Here is a 23,802-nt window from a genome sequence, read left to right on the forward strand (position 1 = left end):
ACATCTACAACTTCAGGGTTTTCTATTCATTGAATTGGTTTTCTTCCATCTGATCCACATAATTTGAACCCCTTAGATGGTCCGTTTTTAATATTCTTCATTCGTTTTTAATATTTTTGTCATGAATTTGTTTCGCGTATCTGTTGTCCGACTTATTTAGCTGATTACTAGTGAATGGTTGTGTTATGTCTGTCATCATTTAGGCTTATGCGAGGTCATAGACGGAACTTGACTCAGTGATTTGGAACTAATTACGATATAACCGTCGCTATTCGGACTACTATTTCTGACAGTTGGGTATTCGCAGTTAGTAATATAGTGAAAGATATGACGTGTTCAGTACTTAGTGTGATTGGCTGTGTGCAAGTTGAATGTGTGAAGGCCACGCCGTAGAGTCTTTTAACTGCTTTGTAATTGGTTAAGGTTTTGAAAGTAAATAAAAGAGTATTAGTTTGTCTTGGCGAGAACACCACGACAGATGCAGTCTTGAGGCAGTCTAGTCTTGGGTCTGCCTTGCGATAGTCTTGGGACTTTTCCCTAGGGCGCCGTGTCTTATTGAGTACTCGACTGACCGTTTAAAGACGAGAGTTGATACGTATTTCGTTGTGTGCGTCTATTTGACTGTAAAGTTTAAGTGACTTTCCCTGTCCCGTACCTCAAGCAGACGAGATATTGAGACCAGACGAGATTCCCCCTGACACGTATTGGAGAAGAGAAGAGAATTCTGTTGTTCATTTGGTACTCATGCATGGTTCTCCGACACATGCTACAATTACAAGATGTCTACCTTGTGGGTCTGCAACATTCTTTTAATATCTACCCGGCCATTTGTAAATAGTGTGACTACCCCTTTACTTAGGTTTGTCACATGTGAAAATAACATTTTCCCCCTTCTTTGATAGGTCCAGTATTTGACTTTATCTTTGGTGCTATAGATCCCCTGTAGCATAATTATGTTTGCTTTTCTTTCAGTTATCAATTTAAATATCTCTTTCCTCTTTTTGTACTCACCAGGTCTTTTACATTTAATGATAATACTTTAACTTCTGACATTTTATCTTTTTAATTATTTCCATTATCATCCAGACTAAATGTTGGTAAATATATTTTTTTTCGACATAAGTAAAAAAACAGCATTCCAACAAAAGCGGGACAAAAACACAACCCCCAAAAAGAGCCCAAGAGAGCCGTAAAATACTACATCCAAACAATAAACAACAAAACACTCTCAACCAAACCTAAAAAACGCCCAAATTCCCACATGCGTGAATACACAACGTATATTCGGTTCCAAAACAGCTGACTTTCCCAATGCTTGTTCGCCTTCTTTAGAATTCTCAATTGCTCTGGTCGTCTCACAAATTTCATCATTATATGAGTTGGTGTTTGCGTTTGCTGAAGGGGGTGGCACGTTTCCTAACATGTTTGGTTGACTGTTATTTATTCAGTGGGAAAGCAAACTGCTCATGTGACAGTTGATCTATTGTGTTCATAACTTCAAAATGTCCGCCGATGTATTGAAACGTTTTTATTTTAAAAGTTGTTAAATGCAAGATGATAAACTTTGCTTGTAGACAAGAAATGCAGCTAAATTATCAACTCATTGATGTACCTTGAGATGCGAGAAGATGAGAGCACATGCTTTGATTTAAAATTACATCAGTGTCGAGTTTCTACTATTTTGGAGGGGAAAGCACACCCCCATATATTTGCTCCATTTGAAATATTCCAAGTATAGTTCATAAACTACTTGCATGTGTTAACCCTTCACAGCCATACATCCTATAAACATGGACGTATTTTGTTACTTCGTGATTATATTTACTTTAACACAAATTGGGGATGTGATTGCGGAGACTAAGAATACCACCTTCTGCAACAGTCTTCTACGAGAATACAACGATACGGACAATATCAATGATGTTGTGGATGTCGGGATCACGTTAACAGAGGCACTGCTGTTAGTTGTAGGCTTTGGAGTGTTTGCGGTCATCTTAGCAAAGGCTTACAGCACACTCAGAGTGAAGGTGTTTATGGATAAAGTGAGTATCTTATATTCTGTAATTATTCTGTATTATTCTGTAAGTTATATTCTGTAATTATGAAATTCACTAATCTAACCAGCGATACGCCTGAGAGAAATTCATTTTACACGCCAGTTATGAACCAGTTGAGCAAGGCTAACCGAGTCGTGACCTCGATGTGGTTCGTAGCCAGTCTTGTGATTGATTGTTGACAAAATGCTGAACAGGCCACGCCTCCAACTGTGCTGTGCGTTCGGGCAAAATCGTTAGGAATTTCTAAATGGAGTCAATTTGTGTAGTTTTCTTGATTTATTCTGCAGGTAAAATGTAGGTAAGGCTTTGGGGAAATTTTCATTCTTTTCGTCTGTTTTTTCGAGTTTAAAAAATGTGAGCTGGCTGGAGCCTTCATCCCTTGTCTATTTCTTACACTAGATACCAGCCGATATCCCCCCCGCTCATATAGACTGCGTACTAAAGTTGATTATAGTTCCTGGGCTCCCTGTTTTTAAACTTAGTAACTAGGTCACGAAGTTATTGACTCTTCAATTATAAATAACACACTTCCAGTTGTCAACGATAGAGTTTATGTCTTTCATTAATTGTAAAGTTCACCAACATATATGCGTGTATGGAAATGGCTGTTTATTCACACATCTGGTAAACAATACAGTTTGACTCGACTAGTTAACTTGTCTGACTTGTTTACTCCTCAACTTGTCCCATATAACTCATCAAGTTAACTCACTCATGTAGTCATACACTGTCGACTGATGAACTTATTGATTAACTGGAATAAATAAAGAAATAAACTACATTTCAAAAATGTTCAAAGTAAATCGTGTTATGCACAAATACCATACTCGCCAAGCATGTCCCCAAAACAGATCGAAATGGTTTAAAATACAAGGGCCCAAAGTATAAATAATTAAGTGGGAAACCCAAACTCAAATTGAGCAGAAACTAATGCAAGGACGATAACAGTATTACACAGTGCCTAGAATACAGTACAAAACCTCATTGTAAAAGTATAGGCGCTATCTAACACGTATACAGAAATGTGTCACAATGCAAACTCTCAATGAGACAACGCTATTTCTAAATACAAGGCTAAAATTACAACTAGCAAGTAATCATCTGAAACTTATAATATTGCAATGATATAATTTCTGAAATAGCGTGGTTATGTTAGGCCATGATCAGTTGTTTCTGAATATTTACGGTGAACATCACCGTTCTATTTATATTATATGTGCGGGCACCCACTAATTGACGAAAAACAGAATTTCAGTTTCTTACCAAACTTATAGGCGAACCCAGTCGTTAACACTTCTTCTAGTAACTAAATATTCAGTTTCATCGGTGCATTATAGCAATAAATCATTTATTATTAGCATAATAATAGAAACAAACCCATACAGTTCTCTCCGTGAAACAATATGCCCAATCTACCTAAAAACAAATGAAAAATACACTGCTTCGCTAGATGGCGCTATACTAAATTAATAGAGTGTCGTAACAATGTATTTGGCAGCAACATGTACCAGTGTAAATAAAATAAAAAATAACAAGATTTTATTTGGGCACGCCTATATATTCAATGTTCGTAATGATGACCTATCAACTAGTTTTGCTCAACAGGAATACGAGAATTTTTGCCGCCAATATAATATTGACACTAAAGGTCAAACACACAACGAGGATATGTCAAATAATACTAACTTAATAATACAATAACCACAAACCAATAACAGGAGTAATATAATGATAATCGCCCAGCACGGAATTTCCTACTCTACCTAGGTGCAAACCTCGTATTGCATAGTTTCAGCGAGAGCACAGCGACTCACAGTAACGTCGACGACGAAATACGTTCTATAGCTTCAAACGATGAGGTCCCAAGTAATGCAAACTACACGACATACACTGGCAAAATCGGAACTTCAGTTTTGCTTTACAGAGAAATAATTTATTGTTTTAAGTCCTATTAGCATGGCCGCGAAATAATCGGAAGGCATTATCTTGAGACATGTGTGGCTGCCACGTCGACACTAGAGCTGAACTGCAATGCACGGCACTGGCCTGGGCCTGAGCTGAAATGCAATGCACGGCACTGCCTGGAGCTAAGCTGATCTGCAATGCGCGGCACTGGCCTGGAGCTAAGCTGAATTGCAATGCACGGCACTGGCCTGGAGCTAAGCTGAACTGCAATGCACGGCACTGGCCTGGAGCTAAGCTGAACTGCAATGCACGGCACTGGCCTGGAGCTAAGCTGAACTGCAATGCACGGCACTGGCCTGGAGCTGAGCTGAACTGCAATGCACGGCACTGGCCTGGAGCTAAGCTGAACTGCAATGCACGACACTGGCCTGGAGCTAAGCTGGACTGCAATGCACGGCACTGGCCTGGAGTTGAGCTGAACTGCAATCCAACGCACTGGCCAGGAGCTAAGCTTAACTGCAATGCACGGCACTGGCCAGGAGCTGAATTGAACTGCAATGCACAGCACTGGCCTGGAGCTAAGCTGATCTGCAATGCGCAACACTGGCCTGGAGCTAAGCTGAATTGCAATGCACGGCACTGGCCTGGAGCTAAGCTGAACTGCAATGCACGGAGCTGGCCTGGAGCTAAGCTGAACTGCAATGCATGGCACTGGCCTGGAGCTAAGCTGAACTGCAATGCACGACACAGGCCTGGAGCTAAGCTGAACTGCAATGCACGGCACTGGCCTGGAGATAAGCTGTACTGCAATGCACGTCACTGGCCTGGAGTTGAGCTGAACTGCAATCCACCGCACTGGCCAGGAGCTAAGCTTAACTGCAATGCACGGCACTGGCCTGGAGCTAAGCTGAACTGCAATGCACGGCACTGGCCTGGAGCTGAGCTGAACTGCAATGCACGGAACTGGCCTGGAGCTAAGCTGAACTGCAATGCACGGCACTGGCCTGGAGCTAAGCTGAAATGCAATGCACGGCAATGGCCTGGAGCTAAGCTGAACTGCAATGCACGGCACTGGCCTAGAGCTTAGCTGAACTACAATGCACCGCACTGGCCAGGAGCTAAGCTGAACTGCAATGCACGGCACTGGCCTGGAGCTAAGCTGAACTACAATGCACGGCATTGACCTGGAGCTAAGCTGAACTGCAATGCACGACACTGGCCTGGAGCTGAGCTGCACTGCAATGCACGGCACTGGCCTGGAGCTAAGCTGAACTGCAATGCACGGCATTGGCCAGGAGCTAAGCTGAATTGCAATGCACGGCACTGGCCTAGAGCTAAGCTGAACTGCAATGCACGGCACTGGCCTGGAGGTAAGCTGAACTGCAATGCACGGCACTGGCCTGGAGCTGAGCTGAACTGCAATGCACGGCACTGGCATGGAACTAAGCTGAAATTCAAATACACAGCACTGGCCTGGAGCTAAGCTGAAATGCAATGCTGGGCACTGGCCTGGAGCTAAGCTGAAGTGCAATGCACGGCACTGGCCTGGAGCTGAGCTGAACTGCAATGCACGGCACTGGCCTGGATCTAAGCTGAACTACAATGCACGCACTGGCCTGGATTTAAGCTGAACTACAATGCACGGCACTGGCCAGTAGCTAAGCTGAACTGCAATGCACGGCACTGGCCTGGGCCTGAGCTGAAATGCAATGCACGGCACTGCCTGGAGCTAAGCTGAACTGCAATGCACGGAACTGGCCAGGAGCTAAGCTGAACTGCAATGCAATGCACGGCACTGGCCTGGAGCTAAGCTGAACTGCAATGCACGGCATTGACCTGGAGCTAAGCTGAACTGCAATGCACGACACTGGCCTGGAGCTGAGCTGCACTGCAATGCACGGCACTGGCCTGGAGCTAAGCTGAACTGCAATGCACGGCACTGGCCAGGAGCTAAGCTGAACTGCAATGCACGGCTCTGGCCAGGAGCTAAGGTGAACTACAATGCACGACACTGGCCTGGAGCTAAGCTGAACTGCAATTCAATGCACGGCACTGACCTGGAGCTAAGCTGAACTGCAATGCACGGCACTGGCCAGGAGCTAAGCTGAACTGCAATGCACAGCACTGGCCAGGAGATAAGCTGAACTGCAATGCACAGCACTGGCCTGGAGCTAAGCTGAACTGCAATGCGCGGCACTGGCCTGGAGCTAAGCTGAATTGCAATGCACAGCACTGGCCTGGAGCTAAGCTGAACTACAATGCACGGCACCGGCCTGGAGCTGAGCTGAACTGCAATGTACAGCACTGGCCTGGAGCTAAGCTTAACTGCAATGCACGGCACTGGCCAGGAGCTAAGCTGAACTGCAATGCACGGCACTGGCCTGGAGCTGAGCTGAACTGCAATGTACGGCACTGGCTTGGATCTAAGCTTAACTGCAATGCATGGCACTGCCCAGGAGCTAAGCTGAACTACAATGCACGGCACTGGCCAGGAGCTGAGCTGAACTGCAATGTACGGCACTGGCCTGGAGCTAAGCTTAACTGCAATGCACGGCACTGGCCAGGAGCTAAGCTGAAATGCAATGCACGGCACTGGCCTGGAGCTGAGTTGAACTGCAATGCACGGCACTGGCCTGGAGCTAAGCTGAACTGCAATGCACGGCACTGGCCTGGAGCTAAGTTGAACTGCAATGCAAGGCACTGGCCTGGAGCTGAGCTGAACTGCAATGCACGGCACTGGCCTGGATCTAAGCTGAACTGCAATGCACGGCACTGGCCAGGAGCTAAGCTGAACTGCAATGCATGGCACTGGCCTGGAGCTAAACTGAACTACAACGCATGGCACTGACCTGGAGCTAAGCTGAACTGCAATGCACGGCACTGGCCTGGAGCTGAGCTGAACTGCAATGCGCGGCACTGGCCTGGGGCTAAACTGAACTGCAATGCACGGCACTAGCCTGGAGCTAAGCTGAAATGCAATGCTGGGCACTGGCCTGGAGCTAAGCTGAAGTGCAATGCACGGCACTGGCCTGGAGCTGAGCTGAACTGCAATGCACGGCACTGGCCTGGATCTAAGCTGAACTACAATGCACGCACTGGCCTGGATTTAAGCTGAACTACAATGCACGGCACTGGCCAGGAGCTAAGCTGAACTGCAATGCACGGCACTGGCCTGGGCCTGAGCTGAAATGCAATGCACAGCACTGCCTGGAGCTAAGCTGAACTGCAATGCACGGAACTGGCCAGGAGATAAGCTGAACTGCAATGCAATGCACGGCACTGGCCTGGAGCTAAGCTGAACTGCAATGCACGGCATTGACCTGGAGCTAAGCTGAACTGCAATGCACGACACTGGCCTGGAGCTGAGCTGCACTGCAATGCACGGCACTGGCCTGGAGCTAAGCTGAACTGCAATGCACGGCTCTGGCCAGGAGCTAAGGTGAACTACAATGCACGACACTGGCCTGGAGCTAAGCTGAACTGCAATTCAATGCACGGCACTGACCTGGAGCTAAGCTGAACTGCAATGCACGGCACTGGCCAGGAGCTAAGCTGAACTGCAATGCACGGCACTGGCCAGGAGCTAAGCTGAACTGCAATGCACAGCACTGGCCAGGAGATAAGCTGAACTGCAATGCACAGCACTGGCCTGGAGCTAAGCTGAACTGCAATGCGCGGCACTGGCCTGGAGCTAAGCTGAATTGCAATGCACAGCACTGGCCTGGAGCTAAGCTGAACTACAATGCACGGCACCGGCCTGGAGCTGAGCTGAACTGCAATGTACGGCACTGGCCTGGAGCTAAGCTTAACTGCAATGCACGGCACTGGCCAGGAGCTAAGCTGAACTGCAATGCACGGCACTGGCCTGGAGCTGAGCTGAACTGCAATGTACGGCACTGGCCTGGATCTAAGCTTAACTGCAATGCATGGCACTGCCCAGGAGCTAAGCTGAACTGCAATGCACGGCACTGGCCAGGAGCTGAGCTGAACTGCAATGTACGGCACTGGCCTGGAGCTAAGCTTAACTGCAATGCACGGCACTGGCCAGGAGCTAAGCTGAAATGCAATGCACGGCACTGGCCTGGAGCTGAGTTGAACTGCAATGCACGGCACTGGCCTGGAGCTAAGCTGAACTGCAATGCACGGCACTGGCCTGGAGCTAAGTTGAACTGCAATGCACGGCACTGGCCTGGAGCTGAGCTGAACTGCAATGCACGGCACTGGCCTGGATCTAAGCTGAACTGCAATGCACGGCACTGGCCAGGAGCTAAGCTGAACTGCAATGCATGGCACTGGCCTGGAGCTAAACTGAACTACAACGCATGGCACTGACCTGGAGCTAAGCTGAACTGCAATGCACGGCACTGGCCTGGAGCTGAGCTGAACTGCAATGCGCGGCACTGGCCTGGGGCTAAACTGAACTGCAATGCACGGCACTAGCCTGGAGCTAAGCTGAAATGCAATGCACGGCACTGGCCTGGAGCTGAGCTGAACTGCATTGCACGGCACTGGCCTGGAGCTAAGCTGAACTGCAATGCACGGCACTGGCCTGGAGCTAAGCTGAACTGATATGCACGGCACTGGCGTGGAGCTAAGCTGAACTGCAATGCACGGCACTGGCCAGGAGCTAAGCTGAACTGCAATGCACGGCACTGGCCTGGAGCTGAGCTGAACTGCAATGTACAGCACTGGCCTGGAGCTAAGCTTAACTGCATTGCACGGCACTGGCCAGGAGCTAAGCTGAACTGCAATGCACGGCACTGGCCAGGAGCTAAGCTGAACTGCAATGCACAGCACTGTTCTGGAGCTAAGCTGATCTGCAATGCGCAGCACTTGCCTGGAGCTAAGCTGAACTGCAATGCGCAGCACTTGCCTGGAGCTTAGCTGAACTGCAATGCACGGCACTGGCCTGGAGCTGAGTTGAACTGCAATGCACGGCACTGGCCTGGAGCTAAGCTGAACTGCAATGCACGGCACTGGCCTGGAGCTAAGTTGAACTGCAATGCACGGCACTGGCCTTGAGCTGAGCTGAACTGCAATGCACGGCACTGGCCTGGATCTAAGCTGAACTGCAATGCACGGCACTGGCCAGGAGCTAAGCTGAACTGCAATGCATGGCACTGGCCTGGAGCTAAGCTGAACTGCAATGCGCGGCACTGGCCTGGAGCTAAGCTGAATTGCAATGCACAGCACTGGCCTGGAGCTAAGCTGAACTACAATGCACGGCACCGGCCTGGAGCTGAGCTGAACTGCAATGTACGGCACTGGCCTGGAGCTAAGCTGAACTGCAATGCACGGCACTGGCCTGGAGCTGAGCTGAACTGCAATGGGCGTCACTGGCCTGGGGCTAAACTGAACGCAATGCACGGCACTGGCCTGGATCTAAGCTGAACTGCAATGCACGGCACTGGCCAGGAGCTAAGCTGAACTGCAATGCATGGCACTGGCCTGGAGCTAAGCTGAACTGCAATGCGCGGCACTGGCCTGGAGCTAAGCTGAATTGCAATGCACGGCACTGGCCTGGAGCTAAGTTGAACTGCAATGCACGGCACTGGCCTTGAGCTGAGCTGAACTGCAATGCACGGCACTGGCCTGGATCTAAGCTGAACTGCAATGCACGGCACTGGCCAGGAGCTAAGCTGAACTGCAATGCATGGCACTGGCCTGGAGCTAAGCTGAACTGCAATGCGCGGCACTGGCCTGGAGCTAAGCTGAATTGCAATGCACAGCACTGGCCTGGAGCTAAGCTGAACTGCAATGCGCGGCACTGGCCTGGAGCTAAGCTGAATTGCAATGCACAGCACTGGCCTGGAGCTAAGCTGAACTACAATGCACGGCACCGGCCTGGAGCTGAGCTGAACTGCAATGTACGGCACTGGCCTGGAGCTAAGCTTAACTGCAATGCACGGCACTGGCCAGGAGCTAAGCTGAACTGCAATGCACGACACTGGCCTGGAGCTGAGCTGAACTGCAATGTACGGCACTGGCCTGGATCTAAGCTTAACTGCAATGCATGGCACTGCCCAGGAGCTAAGCTGAACTGCAATGCACGGCACTGGCCAGGAGCTGAGCTGAACTGCAATGTACGGCACTGGCCTGGAGCTAAGCTTAACTGCAATGCACGGCACTGGCCAGGAGCTAAGCTGAAATGCAATGCACGGCACTGGCCTGGAGCTGAGTTGAACTGCAATGCACGACACTGGCCTGGAGCTAAGCTGAACTGCAATGCACGGCACTGGCCTGGAGCTAAGTTGAACTGCAATGCACGGCACTGGCCTGGAGCTGAGCTGAACTGCAATGCACGGCACTGGCCTGGATCTAAGCTGAACTGCAATGCACGGCACTGGCCAGGAGCTAAGCTGAACTGCAATGCATGGCACTGGCCTGGAGCTAAACTGAACTACAACGCATGGCACTGACCTGGAGCTAAGCTGAACTGCAATGCATGGCACTGGCCTGGAGCTGAGCTGAACTGCAATGCGCGGCACTGGCCTGGGGCTAAACTGAACTGCAATGCACGGCACTAGCCTGGAGCTAAGCTGAAATGCAATGCACGGCACTGGCCTGGAGCTGAGCTGAACTGCATTGCACGGCACTGGCCTGGAGCTAAGCTGAACTGCAATGCACGGCACTGGCCTGGAGCTAAGCTGAACTGATATGCACGGCACTGGCCTGGAGCTGAGCTGAACTGCAATGTACAGCACTGGCCTGGAGCTAAGCTTAACTGCATTGCACGGCACTGGCCAGGAGCTAAGCTGAACTGCAATGCACGGCACTGGCCAGGAGCTAAGCTGAACTGCAATGCACAGCACTGTTCTGGAGCTAAGCTGATCTGCAATGCGCAGCACTTGCCTGGAGCTAAGCTGAACTGCAATGCGCAGCACTTGCCTGGAGCTTAGCTGAACTGCAATGCACGGCACTGGCCTGGAGCTGAGTTGAACTGCAATGCACGGCACTGGCCTGGAGCTAAGCTGAACTGCAATGCACGGCACTGGCCTGGAGCTAAGTTGAACTGCAATGCACGGCACTGGCCTTGAGCTGAGCTGAACTGCAATGCACGGCACTGGCCTGGATCTAAGCTGAACTGCAATGCACGGCACTGGCCAGGAGCTAAGCTGAACTGCAATGCATGGCACTGGCCTGGAGCTAAGCTGAACTGCAATGCGCGGCACTGGCCTGGAGCTAAGCTGAATTGCAATGCACAGCACTGGCCTGGAGCTAAGCTGAACTACAATGCACGGCACCGGCCTGGAGCTGAGCTGAACTGCAATGTACGGCACTGGCCTGGAGCTAAGCTGAACTGCAATGCACGGCACTGGCCTGGAGCTGAGCTGAACTGCAATGGGCGTCACTGGCCTGGGGCTAAACTGAACGCAATGCACGGCACTGGCCTGGAACTAAGCTGAAATGCAATGCACGGCACCGGCCTTGAGCTGAGCTGAACTGCATTGCACGGCACTGGCCTGGAGCTAAGCTGAACTGCAATGCACGGCACTGGCCTGGAGCTAAGCTGAACTGCAATGCATGGCACTGGCCTGGAGCTAGGTGACAACTGACTAACTCGTGTTCAAGTTCGTCTTACACAATCACGAATATAAGAATATTAATTAACAATGACAATACATGCTGTCTATTCTAATTCCATTATGGTGTCAGTTTAGACAACCTGATTTGTATACTCATTGCAGATGATATTGTAACTTTATCTGATTCAAATTATCTTCAACAACCGTTTCCGGGCATTTTCTTCGGTCAACCATTGATTGAGATGATTGTCTTCAAAATGAAACCCATGCGACGCAACACAATCTTTTACGAGATTTGAACAGGATATATATAGTCAGATCCTTGTTTAGCATTTGCAATTACCAACACTTTGAAAAACTCAACAAATAAATAATAGATTCAAATGAAATGAAATGAAAGAAAAGAAAATGAAAATGAAACAAAAACAAAACTTACATTGAGCAAAAGCACAAGGTCATTTAATCAGCCAATCACGATATCTTCATGACACTGACATACTGGACAATGAATCTTGATCAATCAGTACCGCACTGCCGGTGAACAATACAAGACAATGTCATCACAACAAATCACTTCAAGTACTTATTTTTGTTTACAGGATAATCTTGACACTGACTTTGATGCAGGCGGAGAAGTGTCAGTTGGACTGACAGCTACCACAATAGTCTCACAGTGGACGTGGGCAGCAACACTGCTACAGTCGTCCACAGTGGCGGCTAAGGTAAGTAACATAGATACTAGCTATAGTAAAGATTAATGACAATAATTAGTCTGTATCACGTAAACAAATGGTGTTAAGGACTTGACAAAAGTATGGGGGGGGTAGGCCGGTGTTTTTTGAAAGTCGCGTACATAAAAATATATATATGACCCTTCACAAACATTTGCATGAAAAATTGTGACCCTCCCTCCTTCTAAGTGTAAGGATAGTACATTTATTAAAACTATATATACATATTAAATGATATTCTACTACACAGCTCAGAACTTATCTACTTCAATCAGTTAGCCCAGCTCTCATTGAGAAGAAAACAATGTACCACATTATGGTGATACATACACAATTTTACTGTCACCTTTTTTAGTGTTGTGTGTTGAATACGAGATACACATGTTCAATACCACCATTCTATATTCTCTATATACTCTGGATAAACAATTTTTCATAACAACACTGAAACTCAGCCAAATATTACTGGTCTGATGAATTGTGGTAATAATTGCAATAAAAAGCATCCAGGAACCTTTTATCTAAATCTTGTTGGAAGACTTACTTAGCCCACAGTATAAATATGTTAATGAAAAAAGGAATCTTATTCACCAAATCATCTTCAGGGTATTTTTCTCTTGAATCAGTGTGAAGTTGAATGAAATAAGATATATGATTCAAAACCTAAACAGTAAACATCTAAAAATGCACACGATACCAAGATATAAGTTTGGGTAATCAGAGATCAGGAACTGCCAGCTTTATTATCAAATTTGGCACATACATTATACATCTTAGGATACATGTCTATACTGATTCATTTTGAGATCAGATCAAAGATGGCCGACTGGCAGACATCTTGTTTTTTGAATATATGATATGCATACTTTGTCAGTTTTGTTCAAATTTGGTACATACATTATACATGTTAAGATAGATACATGTCCATGACAATTCGTTTTATGATCCGATTGAAGATGGCCGACTGGCAGCCATTTTGTTGTTTCAAAATGTAGTATCTTATGCATGCAGTTTTTGTTAAAATTTGGTACATGCATTGTACGTTTTAGATTGCATCTCCACAAAAATTTGTTTTACAATCAGGTGAAAAAATGTGGTTTCTTCGACAGGATTTGTCGTTTCTTGTTCACATTTGACACAAACTTGTTTATGTTGAGATACATGTCCTTGATGATTTGTTTCTTGTTCAAATCCAAAATGACCAACTGGCAGCTATCTTGTTTTTTTTAAAATGTATTATTGACATGTTTTTGTTCTCTTCAAACTATACATGTCCGTGACAATTAGTTTCACAATCGGATCAAAGATAACTGCCTGTAATCTAGCTTTTTGACCATACTACTATATCTCTGTACATGAGCCCAGACAAAGGAGATTCAGTTTGGACACAACAGTTGCATGAATAGTTTATCCTGTTTAATTTCTGACCATAAGTCTCAATTTTGGAAGAGTAATTTAATACATCTAATTTCTGTTGATACTAGGCTAGCCATTTATTCACTCTTAATTACTAACTATACTTTTGCTTCGCAGCTTTATTTTTGGCATGAATAACATTTCCCCTAATGACGTGTTAAATAGGTAGGCTTGTGGTATGCCAGCACATCCACCATACCAACGAAAGTATCCCCTAGCTTGGGGCACGGAGGTAGTCTCTTTTCCGCCTCCATGGTTGAGGTATATACAATCCTGTGAGGAAAATTCTACAATCATACTATAAACCCTGCACTAAAAAAAGTAAAAATTATAACAAAGAAAGCCAAATACACTGTGAAGGGAAGGGTGGATGGGGAAGAAAGGTCTGCCTTGTAGTCAAACATTGCAGTGGAATGCGAAAAGAAAACAATAGATAACCGGTTGTACTTTTATAGTAGAAGTGTGCTAGCCACACCACTGTTAGATCAAATATTATTCATAATCATGGCTTAAGATAATTACATTTTAAAGATCACACTTGATTAATCAGGGTATTAAGTAATGTAGTGTAAAAGATGCATTTGCATATTAATTACAATTTGCTGAAATACATGTAAACAACTAGTGGCTATTGACATTGTAAACACGTATTATATCATAATATTACACTACAATCAATACATACAGCAGTACTCGTATATAAACTTGTTTTTTTTTATCGGTTGGAAACTTTCATTTTCATTGTCTAATGATTTATTATAAGAATCATCTAACAGTGGGGCTTCATCATAGCTCTGAATATAACTGAATATAAAGCACATCACAACAGCTCCTTACCACTCTGCCGGGTTAGCTGAAAGAGCTGTACAAGCAGTCAAGGAAGGTCAAGGAAGGTCAAGGAAGGTCAAGGAATAAAAACAAGTCATTGAGCTTTATAAAACAATAATAACAGCTGAAATTCGCTTTCCAGATTGCTAATGATTGGTAATTCAAATACAAATTTGTCAAATTGTTCTGACTGTTTGTCGCATACGACTTATTTACCACTTCTGTGTCACTGAGAATGTTCTAGAACCGTACTGTGTCTGGCTGAAATATTCTAGATTTGTTTAGAAACTGGTTGAATAGGTAATAGAACACTGTAGGAGGCAATAGAAGGTAATGGAACATTCTAGAAATTTATAGTAAATTTCAGACTCATTATGTATGCTGATGTAATGGTCTATTTATAGACAGTGTGGGTATATATAGGGGAGTTGTTCAGCACTGAGTTCAGATCGGAGATCTCGTTGAATTGTATTTGAGTTTAAGTATCTAGTTATTGGAGTAGTGGAGTTTTACCGCGTTATTGTACTTGATGTTTGCAGAGTATAATAATACCAGTACCAGTTGAAACCTCATCTGTTGTGTTCGTATTTTATCATCGCCGCCAGGGAAGTCTTTTTGTAACTGTTGCCATTTTGGTATTTGAACCAGCACACCTGTACTATACCAATTACAGTATGTTACGTTGCGTGTGACATCTGGGGGCTCGTCCGGGAACAGTGAAGACATATAGAAGACAACATGGCCAGCGAGATAAAAGATATGTCGAAACAAGGGTTGATGGAATCAGCGGATGAACTGGGAATGACTGGAGAAGACAAAAGGAAATTTATTTTGGAGCAACTGAGTTTTCAGCGGGCTGACAGACAAGCGGCGAGGGAAGAGAGAAAGGCAAAAATGGGAGCAGAACAGCGAGAAAAGGAAAGGAAAGCAGAGGTGAGGAAAATGGAGATTGAGGAAAGAAAGGAAAAGTTACGGCTGAAAGCGGAAGCAGAACAGCGAGAAAAGGAAAGGGAAGCAGAGGTGAGGAAAATGGGGATTGAGGAAAGAAAGGAAAAGTTACAACTGGAAGCGGAAGCAGGCGAAAGAGAATTTGAGTTGAAGAAATTAAAGCTGCAAGCAGCAATGCCGGGGTTCCAACAGGCTGATTTTGGCGGTCAACGAAATGTGGTCAGTGATGCACAGTCACCAAAGTTGCCTGCATTTGTTGATGGTAAGATCGAACTTGATAGTTATTTATTGCGGTTTGAGAGGTTTGCTACGAATGCGAGTTGGCATAGAGATGGATGGGCCACAAAATTGAGTGCGCTGTTGCCTGGTAGAGCACTGGAATTATATTCCAGGATGTCCGACACTGATGCAGTTGACAAGATACGATTTCACAGAGGATGGGTACAGGAAGCGATTCCGTGAAATTAAACCTGAAAGTTCCAAGAGTCCTGACCAGTTAATTGTGCGGCTTAAGAATTATTTTGCTTAATGGGTTGAGTTGTCAGGCACTGCAGCAACATATGATGGTGTTACCGACTTGATGGTGAAGGAGCAGTTTATTGGTGCCTGTACAAGAGATCTTGCAGTTTATCTTAAAGAAAGAGCACCCAAATATTTAGATGAGTTGGCAGTAATAGCAAAGCAGTACCTAGTGGCACATGGTCGACAGTTATCCACGAAAGACCAGGTGAGGCGTAATGATAATAAGACTGCCATTAGAAAGACTGATGTGGGACAGGGTAGTAGTATCCAGTGTTTTGTATGTCAGGGTGTTGGTCATCGAGCAGCACAATGTCCATCCCGCATTACTGATGTCAGCCATGACAAAGGTGAACAGTGCCTTCATGTGGCTAAGTTCTGCCATAGTGGACAACACAGGGGTCAAGAAAGAAAGAGTGGAAATTGATACGCCATATTTGAGAGGCACGGTTGAAGCATTATGTGTGCAGGACCCAATCTATGAGTTAATTGTTGGGAATGTGCCCGGAGCAAGACCACCAAATGACCCGGATCCAGTGTGGAATGTGAGTGGATCAGTAACAACCAGCGCGCAAGCGAAGAAATCTGGTAAGGTGAAGCCACTCAAAGTGTGTGATGTAAAGACTGGAGCACATGTAACAAAAGACAAATTAATCGAGATGCAGCAAGCAGACACATCGTTGAAGAAGTATTATAATAAGAGAGAATCAGAAGTGAGAGGGCACCATACAACCGAGTTCCAAGTATATGGAGGCTTGCTATATCATGTGTATCGGGATCGTTCACTTCCAGGAGGCAAGATGGTACGTCAAGTGGTTGTGCCGAAACTGTTGAGGACTCGTGTTATGGAGATTGCCCATGATTCAATATTTGGTGGACACATGGGGATAAAGAAGACAGAAGACAGGATTGTGACTAGCTTTTATTGGCCTGGGTTACATCTAGATGTTACCAGTTTTTGTAGGTCGTGTGATGTGTACCAGAAGACTGTTTCAAAGGGATCAGTTGTGAAGGCCCCATTAGGTAAGATGCCTTTAATTGATATGCCATTCAAGCGTGTGGCTATAGATTTGGTTGGACCAATTACGCCAGCCAGTGATGGGGGTCATCGATACATCTTAACTATGGTGGACTATGCTACACGGTATCCAGAGGTGGTTCCACTTAAAAATATAGATACAGAGACTGTAGCCGAGGCGTTGATTGACTTGTATAGCCGATTGGGGGTTCCAGAAGAAGTACTAAGTGACATGGGGACTCAGTTTGTGTCAGAATGCATGCAAGAAGTATCAAGATTGCTCAGCATTAAGAGACTGACGTCTACGCCCTATCACCCCATTTGTAATGAACTGATGGAAAAGTTTAATGGTACTTTGAAGAAGATGTTAAAGCGGCTGTGCCATGAACAACCAAGGCAATGACATCGGTATATTAGTGCTTTACTCTTCGCATATAGAGAGGTACCACAGGAGTCAATTGGGTTTTCCCCATTTGAGCTGTTATATGGTCGAACATTTAGAGGCCCAATGAAGATCCTTAAAGAGTTATGGACCAAAGAAAGCGATACTCCTGAGATAGTTAATAGTTACCAGTATGTACTTGAGTTGAGAGGAATTACAGAAGGCACAGAACCGATACAAGTGTTACTATGATCGTAAAACGAAGAAGAGAGTGCTTAAGGAAGGAAATAAGGTGTTAATTTTGCTGCCAACTGACAACAAGCTGTTGATGCAGTGGAAGGGTCCTTATGTGGTGGAGCAGGTAATAGGCGAAAACGATTATCGAGTGAGGGTAGGTGACAAAGTGAAGACGAATCATGTAAATATGTTAAAGTTGTATGTTGAGCGGGAAATGTCACGTCAACCAGAAGTAAGTGAGACAAGTTACTCACCAAATACGGCCATAGACCTGATGAATGCTGTGCGCGCAGCTACAGTGGGGTGCAACGAGTCAGATGAAGAGAATGCTGTAGACGAAGATGATCTTCTAGAGTTCGGAACTTGTAAACCCAAGGAGTCAGATAAAGATGTTCAAATTGGTACAGACCTGACAGAACAACAGAGAAAAGAACTGGTGGGTTTAGTCAATACTTATGATAAGGTGTTTACTGACTTGCCAGGAAATACCTCAGTCACAAGATTGACCTGACAAATGATACACCAATACGATCTAAGCCATACTCACTACCATATGCAATAAGGGAGAACCTTAGGCAAGATATTGAAGATATGTTAAAAATTGGAGTGATCAGGAAGTCCACATCACTCTATGCGTCACCGGTGGTGATTGTAAAGAAGAAGGATGGATCGAATCGCATATGCGTAGACTATAGGAAATTAAATAAGGTCACTGTAACCGACCCTGAGCCAATGGTAACAACAGGGGACATATTTTAGAGGTTACATAATAGTAAGTTCCTGTCAAAAATTGATTTAAGTAAAGGTTATTGGCAGATACCAGTAGCTGAAGAAGATACACCAAAGACAGCATTTGTTACTCCTGATGGAACTTATGAATTTTTAAGGATGCCATTTGGAATGAAGAATTCGGGGGCTACTGTGGTGCGGGGAATCATGAAATTATTGTTAGGTATGGAGGGGGTTGGAAGCTATATAGATGACCTGATAGTTTATTCAAGCTGCTGGGATGAGCATGTTCAAGTATTATCTGAGTTGTTACGAAGACTGAGGGCAGCAAACATAACAGCTAGACCATCCAAGTGTGTTCTGGGTGCAACATCAGTAGAATTCCTGGGTCATGAAATTGGACACAATTGGGTGAGTCCGAGTCACGACAACATGGAAAAAATTCGAGAAGCGCAAAGACCAGCGACCAAGAAAGGTGTCCGATCATTCTTTGGGCTGGTCAATTGCTACAGAGACCACATCCCCTTATTCGCAACTATTGCAGCACCCCTGAGTGACCTACTAAGGAAGGACAACCCAACAAAGTTGTATGTGGAGAGGCCCAGGAGAAAGCATACAACACTTTGCGGGAATACTTATTGGGCAAACCAATTTTGAAGTTGCCAGACCCACAGAAACCATTTGTTGTTGCGGACGGACGCATCTCAGAATCATGGTGAGAAGCTACATCCAGTTGCTTATGCAAGTAAGAAGTTATCCGATGCAGAAAAGAAATATTCAACTGTAGAAAGGGAATGTTTAGCCATTGTATGGGGCGTGAATAAATTTCGCCTATATTTAGCCGGTGTGGAGTTCATTTTGCAGACGGATCATAAACCATTGTCTTACCTGGATAAAGCCAAGTTTGCAAATGACCGAGTGATGAGATGGGCGATGACTCTGCAAGGATATAATTATCGTGTTGAGGATATTCCTGGCCGGGACAATATGGTAGCGGACTACCTGAGTAGATTGATGGATTGAGGAACTTTTGAACAGTATAGTAGAATGTTATTCGTTTATGACTGTATTTCATATTTTATTATATTCTACTGTATGTGATTTTCGAATTTATGTATTCAGTTCGATTTGATATGTTGTATTGTTGTTTTATTTTAAATTGTTATCGTATTCGTATTATTGGCGTCATTGCTAGTCATGTAATATTATATGTTATAATATTCTTGAGAGGGGGGGCATATCGCATGCGACTTATTTAAATCTTCCTGGTCACTGAGAATGTTCTAGAACCATGCTGTGTCTGGGTGAAATATTCTAGATTTGTTTAGAACCTGGTTGAATAGGTAATAGAACACTGTAGGAGGCAATAGAAGGTAATGGAACATTCTAGAAATTTATAGTAAATTCCAGACTCATTATGTATGCTGATGTAATGGTCTATTTATAGACAGTGTGGGTATATATAGGGGAGTTGTTCAAGAAAGGTGTCCGATCATTCTTTGGGCTGGTCAATTGCTACAGAGACCACATCCCCTTATTCGCAACTATTGCAGCACCCCTGAGTGACCTACTAAGGAAGGACAACCCAACAAAGTTGTATGTGGAGAGGCCCAGGAGAAAGCATACAACACTTTGCGGGAATACTTATTGGGCAAACCAATTTTGAAGTTGCCAGACCCACAGAAACCATTTGTTGTTGCGGACGGACGCATCTCAGAATCATGGTGAGAAGCTACATCCAGTTGCTTATGCAAGTAAGAAGTTATCCGATGCAGAAAAGAAATATTCAACTGTAGAAAGGGAATGTTTAGCCATTGTATGGGGCGTGAATAAATTTCGCCTATATTTAGCCGGTGTGGAGTTCATTTTGCAGACGGATCATAAACCATTGTCTTACCTGGATAAAGCCAAGTTTGCAAATGACCGAGTGATGAGATGGGCGATGACTCTGCAAGGATATAATTATCGTGTTGAGGATATTCCTGGCCGGGACAATATGGTAGCGGACTACCTGAGTAGATTGATGGATTGAGGAACTTTTGAACAGTATAGTAGAATGTTATTCGTTTATGACTGTATTTCATATTTTATTATATTCTACTGTATGTGATTTTCGAATTTATGTATTCAGTTCGATTTGATATGTTGTATTGTTGTTTTATTTTAAATTGTTATCGTATTCGTATTATTGGCGTCATTGCTAGTCATGTAATATTATATGTTATAATATTCTTGAGAGGGGGGGGGCATATCGCATGCGACTTATTTAAATCTTCCTGGTCACTGAGAATGTTCTAGAACCGTGCTGTGTCTGGGTGAAATATTCTAGATTTGTTTAGAACCTGGTTGAATAGGTAATAGAACACTGTAGGAGGCAATAGAAGGTAATGGAACATTCTAGAAATTTATAGTAAATTCCAGACTCATTATGTATGCTGATGTAATGGTCTATTTATAGACAGTGTGGGTATATATAGGGGAGTTGTTCAGCACTGAGTTCAGATCGGAGATCTCGTTGAATTGTATTGGAGTTTAAGTATCTAGTTATTGGAGTAGTGGAGTTTTACCGCGTTATTGTACTTGATGTTTGCAGAGTATAATAATACCAGTACCAGTTGAAACCTAATCTGTTGGCTCCGTGTTCGTATTTTATCATCGCCGCCAGGGAAGTCTTTCTGTTACTGTTGCCATTTTGGTATTTGAACCATCACACCTGTACTATATCAATTACGGTATTATTACGTTGCGTGTGACACTGTTTGAATTCCTCAGTACAATCTGTGAATATCGTCCCTTGGTATTCACTACCCACAGAACCGTCGATATTCAGCATAGTGCAATACCAGTCTTCTTTTGACAGGAAAATAATATAAAAAAAACATATAGTTTTTAATATCGTTATTTTCGCTGATATGTAAAATTCGCTAAACGGAATTCCCTTAATATAAAAAAACATATATAAATATACATATATAATACATCTCGATAGACACTATATACAATGGAAGAATAGTGATAATGTAAACACTAGTTTTTAATATCGTTGTTTTCGCTGATAGGTAAAATTTGCTAAACTAAATTCACTTACCATATAACTCATTGTTGTCCTGTCAAGTTTATGAACTCAAAGCCCAACTCAAAACATAAACAATAGTGAAATTAATTGCACCGGATAGAGCATTGCTAGGCCTTTGCCCGAAAGTAGTCTTGAGAATCAAACGTCATCAATGGTTTATCTGACTTTGTCTTTAGTATGGACTCTTGCCTCAAACAATGTGTGATGTAGCATTGTAGATGATAATTGATTTATAATTGAGCAAATTGACTTTTATCAGTGTGCATTTATACACAGTTTCAGGCCTTCTCAGCTAGAGATTGTTCTGCTTTCAAAGAACGATACAGATGGTCCCACTAAATAGTTGATCTATTTGTATTAGTTTTGCTATATCCCCAAATTTGGTACAATTATCAGTATTGTAATTTCAACAGTCAACAATTGTTTTATTAAAGTTATTATTGTTACCCTTTATTTGCTTTTATGGAACTAGTCTTAAAATATGTAACATGAAGTTCTGATAAATCCCTCAACTTGGTAGTAATTCAGGCTATACGAGTTCATTTATTTTCTGGTTATTAATATAAATACATAATTATGGCAATAGATTTTTGAGGAACTTCCAAACATTTTATTCAGGCATTAGAAATAAAAACAAGTCAATGAGCTTTATAAAACAATAATAACAGCTGAAATTCGCAAACACGAAGCTGATTCAACCATACTGTAACTGGCATTCTGTATCTTGAAAATTGTCCCATGAATGTATAAAAGCAATTAAAAAAATCAAAAATGCAGTATTACATCGAGACTGTATCATGTCTAGATGAGTGAAAAGTGACACACTGATAATGTACTATTGTATTTTTCAGTATGGAATCAGTGGACCATTTTGGTATGCTTCTGGAGCCACAATACAGATCATCCTCTTTGCAATGTTGTCGATTCAATTGAAGATACGAGCCCCTGGTGCCAAAACATTTCTCCAGGTTATACAAGCGAGATTTGGCAAAAAGGTTCATGTGGTCTTTTCCTTTTTTGCTCTGATGACAAATGTTATTGTAACAGCCATGTTAATGTTAGGTGGGTGTAATAATATGGTGTTACATTGTACTATACGGGGTCGCTTGGTGGCGCCGTTTAGACTATTGCATTACACTGTAGGGGGTTTCTGGTAATGCGTACATGTCTATGTCTAAAATAGCTGACATAGATTGAAATGCGTGTTTCTATTTATTTGTATTCATTACAAATTGTTCCATTCCTTGTATTAAGTATCCGTATGGTTTTGATTAGGTGCTGCTGCTGTCATGACAACACTAGTTGAAAACTTAAGCTTAGAGTTAGCTGCAATGATTATAGTGGCTGTTATTGGTGGCTATACATTTATTGGTGGACTTGGTGCTACATTTTACGTCTCATATTTCAACACAACTTTAATATTCATCATTATCCTTATATTTGTGATGAAAATTTATAACGAACCCGATGTGGAGGACAACCCTCTTGGTAAGTTGATTTAGTTGATAAAGCTGTATGTTAATACAAACGACCTCTTCTATAAGTCATGCCTTCTAGATTGCTAATGATTGGTAATTCAAATAAACGACTCTGTTTTCTTTTGTCAAATTGTCTTGACTGTTTGAATACCACAGTACAACCTCTGTGAACGACGTCAGTAGTTTAGGCGACACTATAGGTACGACCATGAGGGCGCTGTTCATGGGATGACGTCATAACGATGACGTCATATTGGGATAGGATGACGTCATCCCATCCCAATATGACGTCATCATGGGATGACGTCATCCCATCCCAATATGACGTCATCTTTATGACGTCATCCCTTGGAAAGCGCCCTCATGGTCGTACCTATAGTGTCGCCTTAGACGGCGCTCACACGTACACACACACACACACACACGCTAATCAGTACACGGCATTTTTGAAAACTAACAGAGTTTATTACACAAAAGATCGGTAAAGCTACTAAGATTAGTGACATGGAATATACATTCATGGCGTGGTTGAGTTTTTTTTTTAACGCACGAAAAAAAAACATAAGACGTGAATAAGGAAAATGTAAATGTTTAGCGATTAATGATTAAATATTTCTTAATACCTCGAAAAATACGTATATACATGTAAATGTGTGGCGTGGTTAAATTTATTTTAACGCCACGAAAAATACAAGTACATAAACGATTCGATTAAAAACACGGAAGAGTAAAAAGTCAACAGTGAACAATCAAAAATAATTAATTCTATATATACATATTCATATTTCTTACTTCTTATTTGCTTTTTTTTTCGAGTAAATTATTTTTAACGGCACGAAAACAATATAAGTACATAAACGATTCGATTAAAACACAGAAACGAGAAAAGTCAAAAATAGTAAACATTGATCAATAAAAAATAATTCATTCTATATACATATGTTGTTAATTC

The 23,802-nt window shown here is 43.6% G+C and overlaps 1 protein-coding gene across 1 annotated transcript in view; it reads left to right on the forward strand.

Annotated features, from left to right (window-relative positions):
• Nucleotides 1-1,790: 1,790 nt before the first annotated feature.
• Nucleotides 1,791-23,802, forward strand: part of LOC102808925 (uncharacterized) — a 39,649-nt gene continuing 17,637 nt past the window's right edge. The window contains exons 1-4 of the mRNA XM_085491466.1: nt 1,791-2,042; nt 12,088-12,210; nt 22,224-22,434; nt 22,648-22,860. Of these exons, the coding sequence (XP_085347592.1) occupies nt 1,791-2,042; nt 12,088-12,210; nt 22,224-22,434; nt 22,648-22,860 (799 nt within the window). The remainder of the gene's footprint in view (nt 2,043-12,087; nt 12,211-22,223; nt 22,435-22,647; nt 22,861-23,802) is intronic.

Source organism: Saccoglossus kowalevskii, chromosome 16 (assembly GCF_978046115.1).
Source record: "Saccoglossus kowalevskii chromosome 16, keSacKowa6.1, whole genome shotgun sequence".
NCBI classification, from domain to species: Eukaryota; Metazoa; Hemichordata; class Enteropneusta; family Harrimaniidae; genus Saccoglossus; species Saccoglossus kowalevskii.